The following is a 24,522-nucleotide window of genomic DNA, read 5'->3' as shown; positions in this document are numbered from 1 at the left end:
ATATAAAAAAAATATACATCTTGGTATCAAATTGTTTGTTTTGTTGAATCTTATTCAATTTTACTTAAAATGATTACTTTATTATGATTTCAATTTTCAAGTAATAAGACCATCTGTCTTCTCACAAACAAACGGACATTCATGGCAAACCCAGTATACACCCCATCTATTTCACAGTGGGAGTATTATGGAAAAAAACACAAAGTGAAAGTGAATAAACAATTCTAGTAAGCAAAAGTGAGGGTATTATGGAAGCCAATACTAAGTGAAGGTGAATATACCATGCTAGTTAGTAACAGTGAGGGTATTATGGAAGACGATACTTTAAGTGAAGGTGAATATACTATGCTTGTAACAGTGAGGGTATTATGGAAGCTAATATTAAGTGAAAATGAATATACAATGCTAGTAAGCAACAGTAGGGTACTATGGAAGGCAATACCAAGTGAAAGTCAATATACAATTCTAGTTAGTAACAGTAAGGGTATTATGGAAGGCAATACTAATGAAAGTGAATATAAAATTCTATTAAGTAACAGTTAGGGTATTATGGAAGGCACAAATAAGTGAAAGTAAATATACAATGCTAATAAGCAACAGTGAGGAATCAAGTTGTTTGGACACGTTAATCTGACATTTATGTGCATGCACAAATAACATGGAAAATATATCAGAGACAAAAAGTAGCTTGTTAACAAAAGGCAAATGGATTAATCAAGCATATTTTGCTAAAAAAAAATTAAAAAAATTCTAAGTTTGTATTATTGTGTCCAAGCCAGACAGGCTTCCATTTTCACTAGCTGCATTTCATGGTATTATCTCTTTTGCATGCTGGGAAATTTGTCGTCTGCTGAATTTCTAAAATTAGCATTTTCTTCATTTTTTTTTAAGAATACTATCAGAATAGCAAACCGTTTGGATCCTGATGAGACGCCACAGAACTGGATTCAAACTGTTTGCAAAGGCCTTTAAAATTCGGTTCCAGCGCTGAAAGGGTTAATGTGACAGAGTTTAGCGCTAGACATATGTGTAAAATGTCCCACAATTCCATGCCTTGTTACTCCTCTTCCACACAATGGTCATAGCTCTTGGCTAGCCCCTCATTGATGGTAAAAAAACAACAACACTTTATATATATATATATTTAAACATAACTATTTATTCTGAGGTTTTGAATTGTAACTTGATAGAAATTTACAAAAAATATGATGTAAAAATAAACAAATAAACTTTTAAAAATATTTTTAAAACATATATTATCATATAAATATCGCATAACTTAATTCTATATTAAAAGTTCACATGTAAATTTAAATCATATAATACATGTTTTGTAAATTGTAACATTCTGTTTAAAAGCATTGATTGTGCATACAACAGCTATTTATGAAGATTAGCATACAATAATCTGATTAAATTGAGTGATGAACAATAAAGAATCTATTGAATGTGGCACATGTAGTCGCTCAACAGTTCCTCTCTCCTGAAATGTATGTAAAAACAATTACAGTGAAAACATTCCTTAAATACACACAATCATCTTTAATCTATTAACATATTTGTTTGGATTTTGAGGTAACTCAACTCAATAATAGTCATCATGTGCTGACCTTGCCATTATATTATTCTAAATCTTGCCTGATGTATAAAAAAAAGATCAGGCAGTAACCTGTTATTCTCTAAATATCACATATAGCGCAGAGGTTTGGGCAATCGGTAAACACATGACTAACAGCAAAATACTAATGGCAAGATATACATGTACAGCACGACGCAATGTCTCTTTTAAGAAGGTACAAGTAAATCAAACTTTGATTGCCACCCAGGATTTGATTTTGTCCTTTTGTAAGAAAATCATTTAATTATGTCTATGTTTGAAGGTGGGGATGTTGAACATAGTGTGTTTTTTTCAATGTTGGTCGTTAAGATTTCAGTAACAAACAATTTGTGCAAGGGGATATAAGCTATAAGAAATGCAAAATGTAAGTGCTATCTAATACCTTGTTTAGAAACCCAGTTGTTGTTTCTGTCCCTGTGGATTTTCAGGACAATCCTGGGCAGCTTAGCAGTCTCTGCCCTAACACCACAAGCTCTGGGTTTCTCCTCACTGTCTTGGACTACCTTGCCCACCAGGGGCACAAGCTTGGCAACCTTCTCTGCATGCTTAAAGTAGTGGACCGTGTTGATGGCCTTGCGTTTACGGCTTGTCTCCTTTTGGAGTTCGCTGACCACTTGCTTATGAACTCGTTCACTCTGAAAAGGAAGACGGAAAAATGGATTTGAGTCGAAACATGATAATGTGCATCTTGATGCAAAATATTAAGGGATACATCACTTACACAGTAGGTTCTTGAATGTTTAGCTAAAACTAAAAACATATGATACTGAAAGGATTTTAAATTTTGACAAAAATTTGTCATTGCAAAAAAAACTCTGTTGGCATCATAAGGTTTGGATTGAAATGTTAATACCAGACTACAATGCTGTTAAATAATGCAGTAATGAAGATTTCACATATCTACTTAGAACAGAAACCAGTTTTTGCACCACAAACAAAATCACACTGAGCTACCATTCAAACTTCAAATGATGCAGTCTGAAATTACCATGTTAAATGGAAAAGTTGGTTAAAGACAATTTTGCAAAAGAGAAATCCTGAGCACTCACCTGTTCCTGAATCCAGTCAGCAATCTTGGCTCTCTTTGCCTGTATGCTCTCCATAACCTTCAACCTGAGTGCAGCCATTTCCTGTGCCTCTCCTGGCGTGGCTCGCTCCATGATGGCAGCGCTGATATGCGCCACACGCCGCTTGCGGTTCTCAAACACGTGAGGGCACTCACTTCCAACCAACACTGGCGCCTGGTTTATGGGTCTGTTGTCCACTAAAGAGCAGGAGAGGACTTGTCAGACAATCTATCAGTTTAATGACATGCAATCATATATTTCTTCTTTTTCTCTACATTTCATATAAGGCACATATTGATTTGATTTAAATATTCAACATTATTATAAGTATTTCTTGCATATTAAACAAAGCAATTAGCACCATTTTTTGCATTAAATTTGCATTTAATGAGTATTAAAAAAACACAAAAATGGAGAAAAAGGACATTTATAACAGATGTTTTCCTGCATTTTCCATTTTTTGCCAAACATTTAGGAGCATCTTTCCTTTTAAAAAATACAGTTCAATATTAAATTTACTTGTTGAGAGAAGTTTAAATGTGGTTTAAGAATATTTTCAAGTGAATTAATAGACTTACAAAAAAAAAATAGAAAAAAATATTCTTATATGTTTACTTGTAATTTAAACTTAAAATCTGGGATAAACAAAAAATAGCCAGGTAAATCAAAGGTGCATTAGTGTTATGCACATTTGAGTACTTTCTAGAGATTTATAAGCATTCCAAAATTTGGGATCAGGCTTACCAAAACTGTTTGTTTAAAAAATGTGGACCTACCCTTTCTGAAGTGGGCACATGGCTTGACCATATTAGTGGCCTTTATGCTGAAAGCAGAGTCTCCATAGTCCTCATCAAGAGGGGTCAGGGGATGGGTCCCTGTAGGTGCCATGTAGGGTCCTTCTTGACAGGGGCCAGCGAGAAGACCAGGGAGCTGAGTGGAAGTGCTCTGGAGAAGATCCCTAATGGTATAAGGGGTCAACTGGGCGAGATCTGAAAATAGCAGTAATTGTGATTGTATGATATTTACATATACAGTGGGTTTTTTCACCATCTTAGGAATGGGGCAAGGTCCCTTTGGATTAGGAAAAATTGCTGTTTTTTTACTTAAATTGGAAATTAGTGTTGTAGCTGTTTGGTAAAAAAAAGCTTCAAAATTGAGAATAATCCATTGGGAATAGGGCCAAATCCTGGCCCAGAGTTTGCACGAAAAAACAACACTGATATATGGTATTCAATTATTTAAAACTTTTTTTTAACTCATTTAGGACCAAAATAAGACTTAAATTACCTACATCAGGAAAACATATGCAGTCTCAAGAAATATCAGTAATATGGTATGCCGATATCATTTTGATGCGCATAAGTAGAAAAAGTAGCTTATTTATAGAATAAAATGGATACAGCAAACATTGTAAATTTGTTATAAAATTACTGTGAAACCATTTTTTTTCAGCACGAAAGTTCGTCATTTTCCAAAAAATAACTATTTCGTGAGCACTTAAATTAGCCAACATCTGATTTGGAAAAAAATGTGTCGGTCAATATACGATTTGTTTGTAATACATGTCCTCGATCAATCGCTTGCAACAAATAATGGTGGGGAAAAGAAAGGAGACTTGGGAGTCCTGTTTGTCACATGCCAATCAAATAGTCTTTTGTGATCAGGTGATAGTAAAGAACCCTTAATTTGTACGCCATTGTTATGATTAGCAGGACCGAATAACCGTTTACGAGCAACTGAAACAACGAAGCCAGTTGCCTATTAGTCAACACCCTTGAAAAACACAATACACACAATTGCAAATAAAGTTGTAAACAATTAGCGCTAATCATTACTATTCTACCAAAAAGAAGTCAACACAGCTTAACTGCATCAGCGTTTTACAGCAATGCCAAGTGTCAGTTAAATACACTGTGTAATGTGCACCCCGTTGTGTCAAAAACGGATTTATCTTGACTATGAAACAGATTTAATATGTATGCGTGGGTTACATTGAATTTTGATGTCTCATGCCTACAATAATTCAGTCTTAATTTTGTTTAAACATTGGACATAATTATTCGTTAGGATCTTATATTCGTCACTCCGTCCACTGACGAAATAGACAAATATTAATGCCTGATGAATAATAATGGTTTCACAGTAGTTTACTTCAATGAGTACAGATACTGGTACTGGTTCCACCAAGGAAAGGGTCCCAGAAGTGTTTCAATCTTCCTTAGTCTTTTGATGCAATAGACCTCAATAAATCGTTTTAAACTACGTTCTTGAAGTAAGTTTATACTAAATGTAAACAACCCTTACCTGTAACTGGTCCTGCAGAAATGTGGGCAGCCATGTCATAATTTGACATGAAACCATCTAGATCTGCCAGGGACGTACTGATATCCTGTGGCAGCGAGGTCTTGGGTTTTGGTACCCCCAGGAGGAGGGAGTTGGAGGAGGAGCAGATTGGTTTCTCTGGCATGTATGAGAGAGGGGCCTCCTTTGTCTGTGGAAGGGTGGACAGGTCAACACCCTCTGCCTCCAGGCTCAACAGCCAGTGCACACGGCGGCACTCCGGATCTGACGAGGAAACAATCCTTGTTTCATATAAATGTTATAAACTAACACTCGTACATGCATTATACATGTACACTCCAATGTGCACATGGTGTACTTTGCATATATATTATTGTAGAGTTTTACAAAAATTTATTTAAACAAGGATGTGGTATTTACTCATAGAAAGGCTAAAATTCTCATGTCTTTCTTTTTAAATACTTAATCCATATATTTCAAATATTACGCTCTGCACCAAATTTACTATATCGCATACTACTTACCATATCTTTCTCAAATAAAAAATATGTTGTGTCTTACTAAAGAATAATGGTTATTGTGTATGTGTTATTTTTTAAATTTTCAATGATAATTTATTTCAATGTTCTCTTATTGCTAGCATCAGTTGGACAAACATTAAACAACTTAAACAAGAAGGCAGTGGTTGTGGAGTCAGGTTCTTTTTTAAAGTACCCAGGAAATTTCCTCAAATGCAGATCTCAATAAATAGCTTTTTAGTTGAAATGAACCACCTCCACAAAATAATTGTTGATATATTTCTGTTAAGCTTGACATTGATAACATTAACCTAGCAATGTGATTTGATAACAGATTTTAACCAAACTGTATCATTTCATGATGATTGTAATGTTCTAAAGATAAAATTCTTCTGAATGCAGCATCCCATATATGCTTGGTTGTGAACGAAAAAATAAGCTCTTACCAGATTTCAGAATTTTTACAGTATATTTCGGGTGTTGAACATGCAACTATTATATCTGAACAGAAATGTTATTAAAGCAAGAGATGTGTTTGTCAGAAACACAATGCCCCCTACTGCGCGACTTTGTTTTATTAGTTGTTTTTTATCATTTGGCAGGTACAGATAATTATCTCCCTTTGAAGCTTATTACTTCCCTTGGATTTGTTTATTTGACCTTTGACCTTAAAAGATGATCTTGACCATGACCTTTCACCACTCAAAATGTGCAGCTTCATGAGATTCACATGCATGCCATATATCAGGTTACTATCTGAAGGGACATTAAAATTATGAGCATTTTTCAAAACCTTAACGCAGAAACCTAAACGCAAAATGTGACGGAAAGACAGACAGACGGACAAACGGACTGTCCGATCGCTATATGCCCTCCTTAAGGGGTATAAAAAAATATATTCTGTCATTCCACCATGACCTACCAAAGTTGAGATCATAGTGTCGAGAGATGTGATCACAGAGAGCAGTGAGAGGTTGGAACTTCTCTATCTGCTGTGCAAGAAGCTGGGGAAAGCTATAGTAGATCTAGACAGAGAGAAAACAACACAGAGGCAGGGGTTAGTAACAGGTAGATAGTTTTAGTAGATCTAGACAGGGAAAGCAACACAGAGGCAGGGGTTAGTGATGCTAATTTAGTCATTGTCGACCTGAAATGACTAGAATCAGCTTCATGTCACCCCAGAGTGACATGAATCGGCTTGAAGTCACACCAGGGTGATATGAATCGGCTTCTAGTCGCCCCCGGGTGACTTCAAGCCATTTCAGGTCGACAATAACCCAATGCTGATAGGTAGATAGTAATAGTATATCTAGACAGGGACAACAACACAGAGACATGGGTTAGTGAGAGGTAGATAGTAATAGTAGATCAAGACAGGAAAAACAACAACGAGGCAGGGGTTAGTGATAGGAAGATAGCAATAGTAGATCTAGACAGGGAAAACAACACACAGGCAGGGGTTAGTGATAGGTAGATAGTAATAGTAGATCTAGACAGGGAAAACAACACTGAGACAGGGGTTAGTGATAGGAAGATAGCAAAAGTAGATCTAGACAGGGAAAACAACACAGAGGCAGGGGTTAGTGATAGGTAGATAGTAATAGTAGATCTAGACAGGGAAAACAACACTGAGACAGGAGTTAATGATAGGTAGATAGTAATAGTAGATATAGGCAGGGAAAACAACACAGAGGCAGGAGTAAGTGATAGGAAGATAGTTATAATAGATCTAGACAGGGAAAACAACACAGAGACAGGGGTAAGAGATAGGTAGATAGTAATATTATATCTAGACAGAGAAAACAACACAGAGACAGGAGTAAGTGATAGGTAGATAGTAATAGTAGATCTAGACAGGGAAAACAACACAGAGACATGGGTTAGTGATAGGTAGATAGTAATAGTAGATCTAGACAGGAAAAACTTCACCAAGGCAGGGGTTAGTGATAGGAAGATGGCATTAGTAGATCTAGACAGGGAAAACAACACAGAGGCAGGGGTTAGTGATAGGTAGATAGTAATATTAGATCTAGACAGGGAAAACAACAAAGAGACAGGGGTTAGTGATAGGTAGATAGTAATAGTAGATCTAGACAGGGAAAACACTACAGAGACATGGGTAAGTGATAGGTAGATAGTAATAGTAGATTTAGACAGGAAAAACAACACCGAGGCAGGGGTTAGTGATAGGAAGATAGCAATAGTAGATCTAGACAGGGAAAACAACATAGAGGCAGGGGTAAGTGATAGGTAGATTGTTATAGTAGATCTTGACAGGGAAAACAACACTGAGACAGGAGTTAGTGATAGGTAGAAAGTAATAGTAGATCTAGACAGGGAAAACAACACTGAGACAGGAGTTAGTGATAAGTAGATAGTAATAGTAGATATAGGCAAGGAAAACAACACAGAGGCAGGAGTTAGTAATAGGAAGATAGTAATAGTAGATCTAGACAGGGAAAACAACACATAGACAGGAGTTAGTGGTAGGTAGATAGTAATAGTAGATCTAGACAGGAAAAACAACACAGAGGCAGGGAGTAGTGATAGGTAGATAGTAATAGTAGATCGAGGCAGGGAAAACAACACAGACAGGGGTTAGTGATATGTAGATTGTAATAGTAAATCCTGACAGGGAAAACAACACAGAGACAGGGGTTAGTGATAGGTAGATGGTAATAGTAGATCTATACAGGGAAAACAACACAGAGACAGGGGTTAGTGATAGGTAGATTGTTATAGTAGATCTAGACAGGGACAACAGCACATAGACAGGGGTTAGTGATAGGTAGATAGAAATAGTATATCTAGACAGGGCAAACAACACAGAAACAGGGGTTAGTGATAGGTAGATAGAAATAGTAGATCCTGACAGGGAAAACACAAAGGTATGGGGTTTGTGATAGGTAGATAGTAAAAGTGGATCCTGACAGGGAAAACAAGATGGGTTTGTGAAACACAATGTCCCCCTATATGACGTTTGACCTTGAAGGATGACCTTGACCCTTCACCACTCAAAAAGTGCAGCTCCATGAGATACACATGCATTTCAAATATAAAATTGCTAGCTTCGATATTGCAGAAGTGACATTTCATGAGCAATTTTGACCCATATATTTGACCTTGAAGGATGACCTTGATCTTGACCTTTCACCACTCAAATTGTGCAGCTCCATGAGATACATATGCATGCCAAATATCAAGCTGCTATCTTCAATATTGCAAAAGTAATCATAAAATAAGCGATTTGGGCCACATATATTTGACCTCTGACCTTAAAGGATGACCTTGACCTTTCACCACTCAAATTGTGCAGCTCCATGCGATACACATGCATGCAAAATATCAAGTTGCTATCTTCAATATTTTAAAAGTATTCATAAAATAAGCGATTTGGGCCACATATATTTGACCTCTGACCTTGAATGATGACCTTGACCTTTCACCACTCAAAATGTGCAGCTCCATGAGATACACATGCATGCCAAATATCAAGATGCTATCTTCAATATTGCAAAAGTATTCATAAAATGAGCGATTTTGGCCACATATATTTGACCTCTGACCTTGAAGGATGACCTTGACCTTTCACCACTCAAAATGTGCAGCTCCATGAGATACACATGCATGCCAAATATCAAGTTGCTATATTCAATATAGCAAAAGTTATTGCAAAATGTTAAAGTTGGTGCAAACCAACCAACAGACCAACCAACCAACAGACCAACCAACAGACAGGGCAAAAACAATATGTCCCCCACTACTATAGTGGGGGACATAAAAACACAAAGGTATGGGGTTAGTGATAGGTAGATAGAGATAGTAGATCTAGACAGGGAAAACAACACTGAGACAGGAGTTAGAGATAAGTAGATAGTAATAGTAGATATAGACATGGCAAACAACACCGAGACACGAGTTATTGATAGGTAGATGGTAATATAAGATCTAGACAGGGACAACATCACATAGACAGGGGTTAGTGATAGGTAGATAGAAATAGTAGATTCTGACAGGGAAAACAACACAAAGGTATGGGGTTAGTGATAGTAAGATAGAAATAGTAGATCTAGACAGGGAAAACAACACTGAGACAGGAGTTTGTGATAGTTAGATAGTAATAGTAGATCAAGACATGAAAAACAACACAGAGACAGGAGTTAGCGATAGGTAGATAGTAATATTAGATCTAGACAGGGACAACAGCACATAGACAGGGGTTAGTGATAGGTAGATAGAAATAGTAGATCCTGACAGGGAAAACACAAAGGTATGGGGTTTGTGATAGGTGGATAGTAAAAGTGGATCCTGACAGGGAAAACAAGATGGGTTTATGAAACACAATGTCCCCCTATATGACGTTTGACCTTGAAGGATGACCTTGACCCTTCACCACTCAAAAAGTGCAGCTCCATGAGATACACATGCATTTCAAATATAAAATTGCTAGCTTCGATATTGCAGAAGTGACATTACATGAGCAATTTTGACCCATATATTTGACCTTGAAGGATGACCTTGATCTTGACCTTTCACCACTCAAATTGTGCAGCTCCATGAGATACATATGCATGCCAAATATCAAGCTGCTATCTTCAATATTGCAAAAGTAATCATAAAATAAGCGATTTGGGCCACATATATTTGACCTCTGACCTTAAAGGATGACCTTGACCTTTCACCACTCAAATTGTGCAGCTCCATGCGATACACATGCATGCAAAATATCAAGTTGCTATCTTCAATATTTTAAAAGTATTCATAAAATAAGAAATTTGGGCCACATATATTTGACCTCTGACCTTGAATGATGACCTTGACCTTTCACCACTCAAAATGTGCAGCTCCATGAGATACACGTGCATGCCAAATATCAAGATGCTATCTTCAATATTGCAAAAGTATTCATAAAATGAGCGATTTTGGCCACATATATTTGACCTCTGACCTTGAAGGATGACCTTGACCTTTCACCACTCAAAATGTGCAGCTCCATGAGATACACATGCATGCCAAATATCAAGTTGCTATATTCAATATAGCAAAAGTTATTGCAAAATGTTAAAGTTGGTGCAAACCAACCAACAGACCAACCAACCAACAGACCAACCAACAGACAGGGCAAAAACAATATGTCCCCCACTACTATAGTGGGGGACATAAAAACACAAAGGTATGGGGTTAGTGATAGGTAGATAGAGATAGTAGATCTAGACAGGGAAAACAACACTGAGACAGGAGTTAGAGATAAGTAGATAGTAATAGTAGATATAGACATGGCAAACAACACCGAGACACGAGTAATTGATAGGTAGATGGTAATATAAGATCTAGACAGGGACAACATCACATAGACAGGGGTTAGTGATAGGTAGATAGAAATAGTAGATTCTGACAGGGAAAACAACACAAAGGTATGGGGTTAGTGATAGTAAGATAGAAATAGTAGATCTAGACAGGGAAAACAACACTGAGACAGGAGTTTGTGATAGTTAGATAGTAATAGTAGATCAAGACATGGAAAACAACACAGAGACAGGAGTTAGCGATAGGTAGATAGTAATATTAGATCTAGACAGGGACAACAGCACATAGACAGGGGTTAGTGATAGGTAGATAGAAATAGTAGATCCTGACAGGGAAAACAACACAAAGGTATGGGGTTAGTGATGGATAGATAGAAATAGTAGATCTAGACAGGGAAAACAACACAGAGACAGGAGTTTGTGATAAGTAGAGTGTAATAGTAGATACTGACAGAGAAAACAACACAGAGGTAGGGATGAGTGATAGGTAGATAGTAATATTAGATCTAGACAGGGAAAAACACATAGACAGGAGTAAGTATAGGAAGATAGTAATAGTAGATCTATGCAGGGCAAACAACACCAAGACAGGTATTGGTGATAGGTAGAGAGAAATAGAAGATCTTTACATGGAAAAACACTGAGACAGGGGTTAGTGATAAAAAGATATCAATAGTAGATCTAGACAGGGAAAACAAAAAAAAGACAAATGGATAGAACAAAGAAAAAACTTAGCTTTGAGCAAAGTGTTGTTTAGTAATCGAATACAATTTGTCAAAACATTCTGCAATGATGCTATGTTATCAAGGAGACAATACATAGGTACTGATGGTCATGGACTCATAATGGCCAACCAAGAACAGAGTTCTGATTGACACAGGGAAGATCAACTCACCTCGGTAACTGAACAGTCACCAATCTTGAGTCCACGAGATAGTCTCTCCCGCAGCTGTTTCTCACAGATGTGCACCTGCAATTATTTTACCCTGATTTTCAAGCAATTTCAATGCAGTGAAGTTTTTTTTTTACAAATGTCCTCAAAATTTCTCTTATATTGTATTTGTATATTTGTCCCCATACAAAAAAGTGTCAAAGTTGTACCCTTGTCACACAAGAATATCATAAGATAAAACTTGTATATTATATTTATTTAGGAACAAAAAAACATGTAAAAAAAAAATATATATTTTTTTTTAACTTTATCTAATTTGGAAATTGCTTACTTTTATTTTCCCCACTTTACGGGCAAAGGCAGTTGGGATAATTAGAAGACGAAAATCAGTAACAGCCCAGAAGTTGTTTGATATCAAAACATCATTGCCATGCGTCAAAGGTTTTTAAAAAGAAATGTAAGAGCAAGAATTTGAGTGATTTCCACAAGTACTGGATCAATCCAGGAAACTATCACAAACTATTGTTTAAATCACTTACTTGATACACAAGTTTCTTGTTGAGGGCAAACTGATCATGGAAATTCTTGGTCTCCTCCCTTTTCAGCCACTCACTGTTGTCGTCTGGGTGGGACGTGTTCGTAGCAAGCCGAGACTGCCACTCAGAGAAATCCCACTTGTGGCCCTTGTACACATCTTCCATGAAATCCTGTCATTAGGAATGTGATTAGAAAAATGTGTAACTATCCAAAAGCAGTACTCCCCGTCGTAGCATTTTAAAGTATGAAGAAAGTTGTAATCAACATGCCAAATTTTCATTTTAATACACAACAGTACTGTAGAGTTGAAATCTGAACCAATGCACATTTTGTATGCGTAAGCTTGAATCAAACTTGAAATGAGTACAAATAAATTGCTTAAGCTTTTTATATAGTATTTCTTAGTTATAATCAAAATAATGATCATGCTAAATTATTTACGATACATCACACTAAGTTATACAATTAAGATAAGCCTTGCACTTGTTAATGTTTAACGGGACTTGCTCAGATTTTCTGTTTCTTATAGGCGGCGTGTTTCATTTTCTTGGTTTTAAATAATAAGATAAGAGTTTGGGATTGCTTTGCAGAACAAGCCTATGCCCCTCCACTTTGTTGTGTGTGTGTGTGGGGGGGGGGGGGATTACAAATTGAACTGGAAAAATGAATCTTCAACAGAAATGCTACTAGTACATACATTCATTTCTTGCTTGAAGTCCTCTTCATTGCAAGTCAGTCTCAATCCTTCCTTAATGAAGATGTTCACTAGATAAATGGTACAGCCGGACATTTCGTGTCATGGCCTCCATTTTACCTTTGATTATATTGTAGTTCGACAACATTTTGAATCTGAAAATATTATTTTAAAAAATGCATACTTAAATATATTCAGTAAATATCATAAAATTATTTTCAAAAACATCCACAAGCTACTGAGACTACCAGGTTAAACTTCATACATATAAACGGACTGTCTTAGATAGCTTCCTTTATTGTTTTTAAGTTCTCTATTTTCAACTGTCTATCATCTCCAAATTCAAGGTACACACTTAAAGACAATATAATACTATGTATTTCTTAAATGAACCCTAAGTGTTGTCTGTAAAACAAATGACAACACCTAAGTTTATCCTAGCAATCATCCATTGGGTAATCATTGATTATTGGTAGACTGTACTTACACAAGCAATTTTATTGAAGTGGTACCCCCCCCCCCCCCACTACACACACACATTTTTTTGTTACAGAAGTACGGACGAACAAAGCCAATTTTATATCCATCGGCCTTTGGCGGGGATAATAAAATGATGGCTAAACATAAGTAAAATGCACCTGATATCTGAACAAAAATGCACTAACGAATATAACGTTTTTTTTTCTTATGAAACGGGTAAAGATTATTAATCAGATGTAGCTACCATAGATTTGTTTAATTAAATATATCATATTGGAAGACAAATGTGTGATATGCTGTATCCGGAATCACCAGACTACACACCCCACCCACTAATTGATACACATTTTTGCCGTTTATTCATTCCGTGTAAGAGTCTCTATAGTGGAAACCTAAAAGTAATTGTAATGAAACTCATTCTTTATCTCTTTAAACGCAAAATATGTAAAATTATATTAATGTACGTCCGAAAATTAACAAAAATTACCACTCGTCTAAAAACGTCTTCACAGCTTTGAGTGTAAACTCAAAATGAGGCAGGACAATACGTTGTCAGCAGCAACGCAACGGAAGTGACGCCATAATTAAACATGTTTATAAAGCGGGTCCATTTAATTGAATACATGTAGAATGCAATTATATTTTTATAGGCTATTTTCTATCATAGTGTGTAAAACAAAATAAGAAATGGTTATATGTATGAAGAATATTATGTACATATGACTTCCTTTCAAGCATATTTTGGGACTTGACTTCCAAATGACAGACAGTTCTTTCCTTTGTTAGAAGGTTTAAAACGAAATATCTGTCGTGAATTATTTGGTGCGAATGTTTTTGAGGACATTTTCTCTTAAGAGATAAGGAGTTATCATTTTTTTAATATTTGTATTAATTGTTATATTATTATTTATTATTATTATATGTTTTCTCACATACTAAACGATTACATTTGGTGTACGTAATATAAGGCATTTGACGGTAATGTTTACACAGAGTATTTTTACCTGTTTATTTTAACACATATGAACATACTTATGTTTGAATATGACTCAAACAGAATATAATATGCTTACTATACGGAATACTGTGCTTACTATTTCCAGGTATCAAGACGCCAGTTAAAGGCGTTGAGGATGCCAAGATTTAAAAAAAAAGGCGTTACGAACTGTGTACCGCTATAGAAAGCGAAAAGAACATGAAAACCCACCAATCAAACAAAAAAGATTACGTCGAAGTACCACGCCAGTTAAGAACACACAACAAGCACATATACATTCAATATTATTGTAATGAAAAACAGAAAAGGGTTAAGCCGGTTCGATACTATTATAAGATTGTTTTAAACCAAATACTACCATTATTGCGATTCGGAATGCCTGAAGCAATTTGGAATACCTGACGCTTGCTTAGAAGATGCATATTAGTGGATGTTTTTTTATTTATTTGTTTTAATATTAACTGTTTGTTTAATACAATGATATTTGACGCGTTTTCCATAACGTTACTGATACGTGTATGTGACTTTGATCTGACACATTTTGAAAGACCTTCTTTTAAACAAGTTAAGAGTTGGTGGATAAATTATAATTGCAAAAAAATGAACTTGTAGTGGATATAAAGATTTGTGCAAATACAATACACGATAATATATCAGTAGAAGTGATCAATATATACATCCATATTTTTTTCTCTTTTATACTTATGTGAATACATATTATTTGAGACTGTTGTATTAAGGAAATAAAGTATTGGTTCACTTAGATACGTTATTTCGTTTGTTCCGAACATGGTCTTCTAATCTTAAGTCATTAATATGTCAAATGCATAACGAATTCATTCCAACCCTAATGTTTTTATCGTGTATGTAAGTTCTGAATACACTTTAAAATGTATGCAGAGACATCGTGGGAAGAAATGACGTAACACAGATACTGGCTTACAATTATTTTAATCTAAAGAAAACGTGAGAAACTAGCATCATTACATATTCGGAACAAAACGTGTAATTAAATAGCACTCATAGCAATTATATGTCAGACGTGTCTATGTAGACTTTATAAAAAAAAAAAACACTACAAACATCAGCTGTACACGTTTTTGTTTTGTTCGTGTTTTTTTAATTTGCTGTCTTAGTCCAGTTCTGTTGAAGGATTCTTTCTTGCATATTCTACATTTAAACTCGCATGGTCATGGGGCATGGTATCTGAATCCTCCCCTAATGTAAAATTCCTCATTACATATAGTGATATACTGCAACGAAAGATGCACTTATTTTCGCCCTTTAACCTGCATCATCTGAAAAGACAGTAAAAGAATGGTTAAACAAAAGTTCATTTCAGAATAAGGTCGAAACGTCATAAAATACATTACATTAATTATAAAAGTACTGAAAAGTGCTGATAAACGTTCTATTATCTCGTCCATCAGCCACCCCACAAACCATCTTCTTGAAAATAGGTGAATTGATTCAATTGGTCGGCAGGTTTTTCGTACAATATTATCATAATTCTACAGTAAGTAACGTGATTAAGAAAACACTTATATTGTACCACATAACATGCTATAAAACTATAATATTGAAGTACACATATAAACTTAATTAAAGATGGGTAGTCATTTCGTATCAAGCTCTTTAACATATGAAAGAGATGTTTGCCGTTTTAAAGTCAGGTCACAAAATGTGCTTGAAAGGAAGTCAGTTCCAAAAAGGGGGTTAAACCAATAATTCTTGCCAACAATTTATTATCAGAGATACAACGGCGTCGGGAGAATAAAATAATCATGATTTTAGTTATATTTTACTATTCACGTGTGTCAATACTGTGTATTATAAGAGAAAATGATATTTGTACATCCAATTTCTCGAACGTCCCGTACGTATACAACAGATTTGTGGACAGTTTTCCTTCAATAACTTTTTTATCCCGACGTCTACGTTCTTGAAACAAAAAACCTGGGGAAGCACAAACACCGTAGAGCCGAAAGGACGTATTCATATAAGATAAATATAAATACAAAGTGGCTTACCGGGTGAAAATATCCGCTAATCCTTCACGAAAAACACAAAAACGACGCCATCTTTGAAGTAAGTCCCAACTAATCTCACTTAAAGACGGTAAGCTCCCGTATACGCACGCCCCCTGCTATGGATCTCCACGGTACTAAAACCGTTACTGAGTAACCGTCTAACACCAGTTTTATACAAAGGCAGTAACAAAACAACAACGCCAAGTCAACCATTCAAGTCGTCAGTCAAACACCAATAAAGTTTAACACCAAGTATACACCAAGGCAATCACACAGCAAGTCATTCCGACAAAAAGTCACCCCGACACTACGAGAATAAGAGTTATTCCTTAACCAAGGCATTCCTAAACCAAGACATCAATACACCAAGCCAAGCATATATCAAGTCAATCATACACTGAGCGAGTCCTACAACATGTAAGTCGTTCAACAATTCAGCCATACACCAAGTCAATCGTTTACCAAATCAGTCATACATCAAGTTAGGCATACACAAATTCAGTCGTACAACAAGTCAATTAATCATCAAATCAGTAAAACTGAGTGAGATAAACATCAATTCAGCCATACACTAAGTGAGTCACAGATCAAATAAGTCGTACACCAAGTGTATCATACCTCAATTCTGTCTTACACCAAGTGAATTCTACACCTAGGCAATAAAACAACAAAACAGTCATACGTCATGTGAGACGTACATAAAATAATTTGTTAACAAAGTTAATCATAAGTCAATCATACACAAAAGCAGCCATCACCAAGTGAGTCGTGCATCATGTGAGTCGCATAACAAGTCAGTCATACATCAAGTCAAGCATAGACCAAGTCAATCGTTTACCAAATCAGTAATACACCAAGTGAGCCAAACATCAAATCCGTCGTATTGAAAGTGAGTAATACATAAACCCATCCGTACACTAAGCCATACATCAAATCAGTCATACACCACGTCAGTCATTCACCAAGTCAGGCATACACTAAATCAGACATACACCAAGTCAGCAATACGCCAAGTCAATAATACACCAGGTCAGCCATACACCAAGTCAGTCGTTCACCAAATCAGTCATACACCAAGTGAGCAATACCCCAATTCAGTCATATCCCAAGTGAGTCGTATTATATAATCAGTCGTAGATCAAGTCAATTGCAAATCAATTCAGTCAACAACAAGGCAACGCATACTCACTCATGCAAAAAGTGAGTCAAACGAAAAGTCAGCTATACATATAGTCATTCATACACAATGTCAGTCATACACACAGTAGACTATTATTTTATTGAGTTATATGTTTACCAAGTCAGTCGCACACCAGTACAGTCATACACCAAGTGAGTAATGCCCCAAGTCATTCGTACACCAAATGAGTCACCAACCACGTCCCCACCAAATGAAAACCAAGTCAGTTGTAGACTAAATCTATCCAAAAGCTAATTTAGCCATATACAAAGTCAGTGATACACCAATTCTCGTATACAGAAAGTCAGTAAAAAATCAATTATACACAGTCAATCTTACACAAAGTCAGTTATACAAGTCAGGCATACACCAAGTCATCCATGCACCAAGTAAGTCATAGATCAAGGCAGCATAACAGCAAGTCACACATGCAGTGAAGTTAATCATACATCAAATCACTGCGGGGAATCACGTGGTTTTATTTTGATATGAAACACGGATTATGGCGGCGTCATTGTCTCGGTAAGAGTATTATTTTTATTTTTTGTACCTAAATGTTTGATTTTAATTTGCTAAGATGTAGCCTATCATATGCGGAATCGAATTCCGCGTGTAATGGTACCTTACATGTCATATATTACTGAGTACTTTTCTCGCTTACCCTTTGAATGCGTACGCATGCGAATGAATTACAGTGATAGTTTTCACGGATTAAAATGAATTTTTCACAAATATGATTAAAATCAACATTACTAAACTCGTTCTTATTAAATATACACCAGGGTTTCTTTACATTACAAACAATACGCCTGAGAGTCTGAAAACTTTGCAATTTATGCATAATAAATCACAAAACAAAAATGATATGTTTCACGGAATACAAATTAATGATATGTTTCACGTTAATTGTATGATATGTTTCACGTATTGTCTAAAAGCGAGAAATTAAACGTCGGATATTTTCAGAATAATGCAACATTTAAATATGATTCTATTTTTACTATTACCATATTTTTGTGATACCGGTAAATGTTACAAGGTATGCAATTTTTCGTACAAATGACATACTTGTATCTGGTGAAATCCGGTTTGGTATCATTTAAATACTTAAGATTAATACATGTATCACAAATACTAATTATTTTAATAGTTTGAAGCGCTAGTAAAAACATTTTTTATTAATTAACATCGTGAAAGCCATTAAAAGTCCACGGGCTTTATAGTTTTCCAATATCAATAGTACTCTTACTGTACTTAAAATACAAAAACGTAACGTTTACAATTATTATCCCCCCCCCCCCATTTATGCAATTTATAAGTACACAATTGTCCATTTCAAAAAAATGACACGAAAAAAGACACGGCTTACCTTACAGAGGTCAAAGAACGCCTACAAAAAGAAGATCGTTGTGACCAAGCATAAAACAATAAAAACCCAGCTGCTAACAAGATCAAATGTTGAAAAAAAAATAACTTGCGGAAAACGAAGTTTAACCAAAACTCCAATTAAATCACCACCAATCCGCACAGACTAATCAGGGACGACAATTTCCGCTTTTATGACATTTTCGTTTAAATAAAGTGTCTTCTTAGCAAAAATCCAGTTTATGCGGAAAGTGTCTCCCTGATGCGGACTGCACAGGCTAATCTGGGAGTACACTTTACGCACATGCATTAAGCCAAGTTGTCTCAGAACACGACTCATATGTAGTACCATATAAGAAGGGTTGATAAAATCTTATTATTTTCATAGGCTTAAGCGAAATGATCCGGTTATCATTCACTAGAATTTTCGCTCGTTTATTTAATGGCTTAAAATAACTTACTTTCATAGCATATATATAACTTTACTAAAACTTCGCTTCATTGTTATTTTAGCGAATACACATATGTTTAAAACTCGTTTAAGTGAAACTGTACAGCTTATTTTTGTCCACTGCAATTATTAATTTAAAGGACAATTTTTACGTTTTGTTTTCTTCAGAAACCACGTGTTTGACTGTGTACGAAAAAATTATCAAAAAGGAAGAAAGAAGATGGGCACAGTGTCTTCCTCACAGACATCTTTACAGCTCTGGTCTCTCGGTGAACGTTGGGAAAAAGCGCGAAGAAATGAGTCAAAAATCCTGCCATCTGATAAGATGGTCATACATTATCGTAAATAATTGACAGTATGGACAAAGAAATAATTTCGATGTGACAATTTTCATAAACGGCAGTTTGCTTTGTAAATTTAAACTATTCAAAATAAGGGTACAATTGTATTCACATTTCCTTCCTACGTCTTTTATAAGCGTTGTTTAAGTGAATAAAGTTGATATCACATACCAAAGAGTTTGAGACATAGCTACGGTGGCATAAAGGGGATATAGGAAATGTTTTAATTAACGGTCTCTATCACGTGCACACGCGATAGCTATGACGTGCGCAAGCGATAGCTATGACGTTCAGACGCGATAGCTATGACGTGCACAAGCGATAACTATGACGTGCTCACGAGATAGCTATAACGTGCGCACGCGATAGCTATGACGTGCGCACGCGATAGATTTGACGTGCGCATGCGATAGTTATCACGTGCGAACGTCATAGCTGACCAATCAGAAAAGGTATCAGATAAGTGATTATTCAGATATAATTCGCTGTAAAAACACACCATGTGCTCAGTGCGCTAGTTACAAAATGGCTGACATTTCGAAAAGTTTCATTAGTCAATTATTGCTTTCGCACGCGCAACCTGTTCTGATCTGATACCTTTTCTGATTGGTCAGCTATGGCGTGCGTACGTAATTGCTATCGCGTGCGCACGTCATAGTTTTCGCGTGCGCACGCGATGGACACAGTGAAATAAAACATTTCCTTTGTCCCCTTTTGCCACCGTACCTTACCGCCGATGCAGCATATTGTTTAATGTGTGCATTGTTCTGAACAAAACAATTCCCTTCGATATTTGATATCAAAGACAATTGGTTATGAATATTCATCCAAATGTTGAACAGATGTTCAATTTAATGCTTGTATGTTATTATATATTTTGTTGCATACAAACGGATTTTGTAACATTGTCCTGTACTCAGTATGCAAGATTAAATTCTATACGATCAAAATTGTGTAGGCTTAGATAGATTTATTTCGGCATAGGAAGAATATACACTGTTCACAACATAACATAGAATAAAATAATAAGCAATTATTAAAAACTATATCATGTACAATAAACTATGACATGCTCACCAAACCAAGGATAACACAAAAAAGAGCAAGCCCTTATTTCCATTGTGGTCCTTATTATTGGTGGCATGACAAAAAGAGGCAGACCTTAAACATAACTATGTTGACCTTAAACATAACTATGTTCATAGTAAAATAATTATTTAATGAAATAAAAAATATATATCACCGTTCAAAAGAGATCAAACTAATTATCACAGTAGTGCTCAGAAAATATGACAGGAGCTGGAAACTAAGATCAATTGATAATGTTATCAATTACTGCAACACATAGATATTTTGACAGTTGTAATTTGATGATATGAGGTATCATGAATTATCTAAATTAAATATATTGCTAAAATGTATGTTATGAAGTATGAACTAATAATTATTAAAAATAAAAACCTAAGATGAAGCAAAGACCTATTATATCTATAGGTCTTTGGATGAAGTTAATATCTGCTTATTAAAAGTGAAAAGATACACATATATAAAAAATTAAATATTATTCATTAAATGACTTTTAATGGCAACCTTAAAGCCTTCTAACCTGTTGACCTCTGTGAGTGACTCAGGTAAAGAGTTCCAGAGTTTAATGCTGTTAAAAGAAAAGGATTTGGAACCATGACATTTGACCTTGGGTAAACAATACCCACCCTTTTTACTAAGCCTAGTGCTGTAATTATGCATAGAATCTTGGGAAACAAAGTGTTCACTCAAGTAATCTGGAAAAAGGCCATTTCTTATTTTGAAGACATGACATAACATTATTTGATTTACTCTCATGTGAACTGGTAACCAGTTGAGGGACTTAAAGTGAGATTGGTCAATATGAACTCTAGAATCAAGGTCAAGAACAAACCTAATTAACTTATTTTGACAGGTTTGTAACTTATTTCTTAAAGCTTAGTTTAGCTGTTCAAATTAAAACTGCCGTCGTAATTAAGATGTCTTATAAATTGCTGTTTCTAAATGATTGTTCAATAACAAAACGCTAACTTGATTTATTTATTTCAAAAAAATAATAGGAAAAACATGGATTTGCGTTTATGTGTTCACAAATCAGCAATATCACAGATAATTAAATTAAATCAGTGTTAATCAGTGGAACAGGTAAATAAAAGTTACGTTGGAATATCACAACAGAATCACCATAATCACTTCAAAAATATTATAAATAATAAACAGAAGATAATTCAAGCGTATCACTCTCTCTGAGGATAACCATGACGACATGGCTGTGTAAAAATTGCACCTATGCAATCACTTGAAGTAAATCACTTATTATACATTGTGTTAAAATTTGTTGCACAATTAAAAACTTGCAAATAAAAATAAACAACATAAAACACAAATAGCGTTTACACGTTTCAGCTTTTTCTTAAGTTGATGGCGTATTATTGCTTGCAACTGCATTGGTATTGTTATCTTGTTTGCACATTACTGATGCCTAAACAAATTCGGCTTGTGAGTATATGTCTTCCCGCATTTGCATGCATGTTTCTTGGCCCCAAGATGCATAGCCATGTGATCATCATACTGGTCTCTCCTTCTCATTTCATGTCCGCATGTGTCATATTTAAACGTTGCTTCTTGGTCTTGTGTCATGTGCGCACTTAGGTCTGCCATTATTGCGAACGACCTCCCACATGTCTCGCAGGCAAACTCTTTAGATTCCTTATGTGCTGAGCACCTACAAAAAAGAAAACTCCAGTTTGCAAAAAAAAAACATACAAGGAAAAACAACAGATGTACTCGTCGGACTTGTATGCTTCACATTTGTGTAGTTTAGTACAAAATATTGCGGTAAAAACCATTAAAAAACAGGTCAAGAATTTCATATTTTATAGAGTGACTTGACGTTTTATGACGCAAAAGATAGTAGATTTAGCTTGATCCAATGCGAATGTTTTTTAACTTTTGCCATTCTAGAAGATACGCAATTTGTCACATCCGCCACTAAAAACGGTGCAACGAAGTTTGAGTATTGTTTTGAAACTCATGTCCCGCCATGAAATAGATCCGCCTTAACATGTCAAACGTTTTTTGGATCATTAATGCCAAAAATAAAACACAATCGAAATTAACCTGGTGTTTTGGGTTTTCTTTTTCGAAAATACATCGTACCAATTGAGTATATATTCCATGCTTTGTCAATGGGTATGTACATTTCGTAAGAGCCATCATCAGCAATTGCAAGAATTGTAACGTAAACATTTTACCAATTTCGAAACAATTTTGGTTGCAATGTGTCGTAATAATCGGCAATAAACAGTAACAGTCATGTGTGCTTGAATACAAAAGAATTGTCTCATTCACATTTCTGAAAATGCCTAATTTAAAATTTTTAACTCTTGCTTTTTGCTCTTTAACAATTGTTACGTGAAACATATCATAAATATTTTAATCCGTGTAACATATCATTTTTTTTATTTACGCGTTTATTTTTTTACATATTGATTGGTAAGCCGTCAAGCATATCGTACATATTCTAGATGATGTTTCTCGAATTTCTCCTGCAATTTTGTGGTATGACCTATGTTAATTTTATGAAATATATTACACAACGCCTCTATTCCGTGAAAACTATCATTTAAAAATATTCACGTTGAAACAAATTCAAAGGGTAAGCGAGAAAAGTACTCAGTAATATATGACATGTAAGGTACCATTACATGCGGAATTCGATTCCGCATATGATAGGCTACATCTTAGCAAATTAAAATCAAACATTTAGGTACAAGAAATAAAAATAATACTCTTACCGAGACAATGACGCCGCCATTATCCGTGTTTCATATCAAAATAAAACCACGTGATTCCCCGCAGTGCAAATCAGCCATACACCTAGTCAGCCATACATGATAACATCACGTCAGCAATACACCTAGTCAGCCAAACACGAAGTCATTCATACACCTAATCAGACATACATCAAGTTAGTCATACCAAAAGACAGTCATACATCAAGTAAGTCATGCATCACGTCAGCAATACGCTAAGTCAGCCATATACAAATTCAGTAATACATCAAGTTAGTCATACACCAAGTCACTCATACACCAAATCAGACATACATTAAATTAGTCATACACCAAGTCAGCCATACACCAAAGTCAGTCAAACCACCGTCCATCCATACACCAAGTAAAGCATACACAAGGTCAGTCATTCACCACGTCAGTCATACACCAAGTCAGCCAAACACAATGGCAGCCATGCACCAAGTTAGTCGCAAACCAAGTCAGTGATTCACCAGGTCAGTCATACACCGAATTAGTTAAACACTATTCACACACTAGATCAGTCATACACCAAGTCAGTCCTACACAAAGTCAGTCATACACCAAGTCATTCACACAAACACACTAAGTCAGTCAGATACCAAGTCAGCCATAGACCAGTTCAGTCATAAATCAAGTCAGACACACACTAAGTAAGTCATGCACCAATTCAGTTATACACCACATTGGCCATAAACAAGTCAGTCAATCACCAAGTAAGTCATACGCCAAATTCATACACCAGCGTAGTCATACACCAAGTCAGTAAAACAACAACTCATTCATGCAGCATACACCAAATTCATACACCAGCGTAGTCATACACCAAGTCAGTAAAACAACAACTCATTCATGCAGCAAAATAAGTCTTAAACCAAGTAAGTCACACAGTAAGTCTGTCATGCA

At 35.5% G+C, this 24,522-nt stretch overlaps 1 protein-coding gene across 3 annotated transcripts in view; it reads right to left on the bottom strand.

Moving 5' to 3' along the window:
* Window positions 1-1,137: 1,137 nt before the first annotated feature.
* LOC127848513 (uncharacterized) overlaps window positions 1,138-24,522 on the bottom strand; it is a 24,394-nt gene continuing 1,009 nt past the window's right edge. Inside the window, exons 1-10 of one of the 3 annotated variants that reach the window (XM_052381016.1) lie at window positions 13,901-14,017; window positions 12,937-13,088; window positions 12,242-12,409; window positions 11,706-11,780; window positions 6,427-6,529; window positions 4,990-5,250; window positions 3,462-3,674; window positions 2,668-2,882; window positions 2,001-2,253; window positions 1,138-1,483 (exon numbers count right to left, since the gene is read on the bottom strand). In XM_052381016.1, coding sequence (XP_052236976.1) covers window positions 1,467-1,483; window positions 2,001-2,253; window positions 2,668-2,882; window positions 3,462-3,674; window positions 4,990-5,250; window positions 6,427-6,529; window positions 11,706-11,780; window positions 12,242-12,409; window positions 12,937-13,029 — 1,398 coding nt within the window. In that variant the 5' untranslated portion in view covers window positions 13,030-13,088; window positions 13,901-14,017 and the 3' untranslated portion in view covers window positions 1,138-1,466. Of the gene's footprint in view, window positions 1,484-2,000; window positions 2,254-2,667; window positions 2,883-3,461; window positions 3,675-4,989; window positions 5,251-6,426; window positions 6,530-11,705; window positions 11,781-12,241; window positions 12,410-12,936; window positions 13,089-13,900; window positions 14,018-24,522 lie in introns of those variants that run through there. The other 2 variants (XM_052381017.1, XM_052381018.1) reach the window with 2 other exon arrangements.

The sequence above is a fragment of the Dreissena polymorpha genome, chromosome 10, assembly GCF_020536995.1.
Source record: "Dreissena polymorpha isolate Duluth1 chromosome 10, UMN_Dpol_1.0, whole genome shotgun sequence".
NCBI lineage: Eukaryota > Metazoa > Mollusca > Bivalvia > Myida > Dreissenidae > Dreissena > Dreissena polymorpha.
Note: the sequence above shows the minus strand (reverse complement) of the source record. Positions and strands in the feature narration are given on the sequence as shown.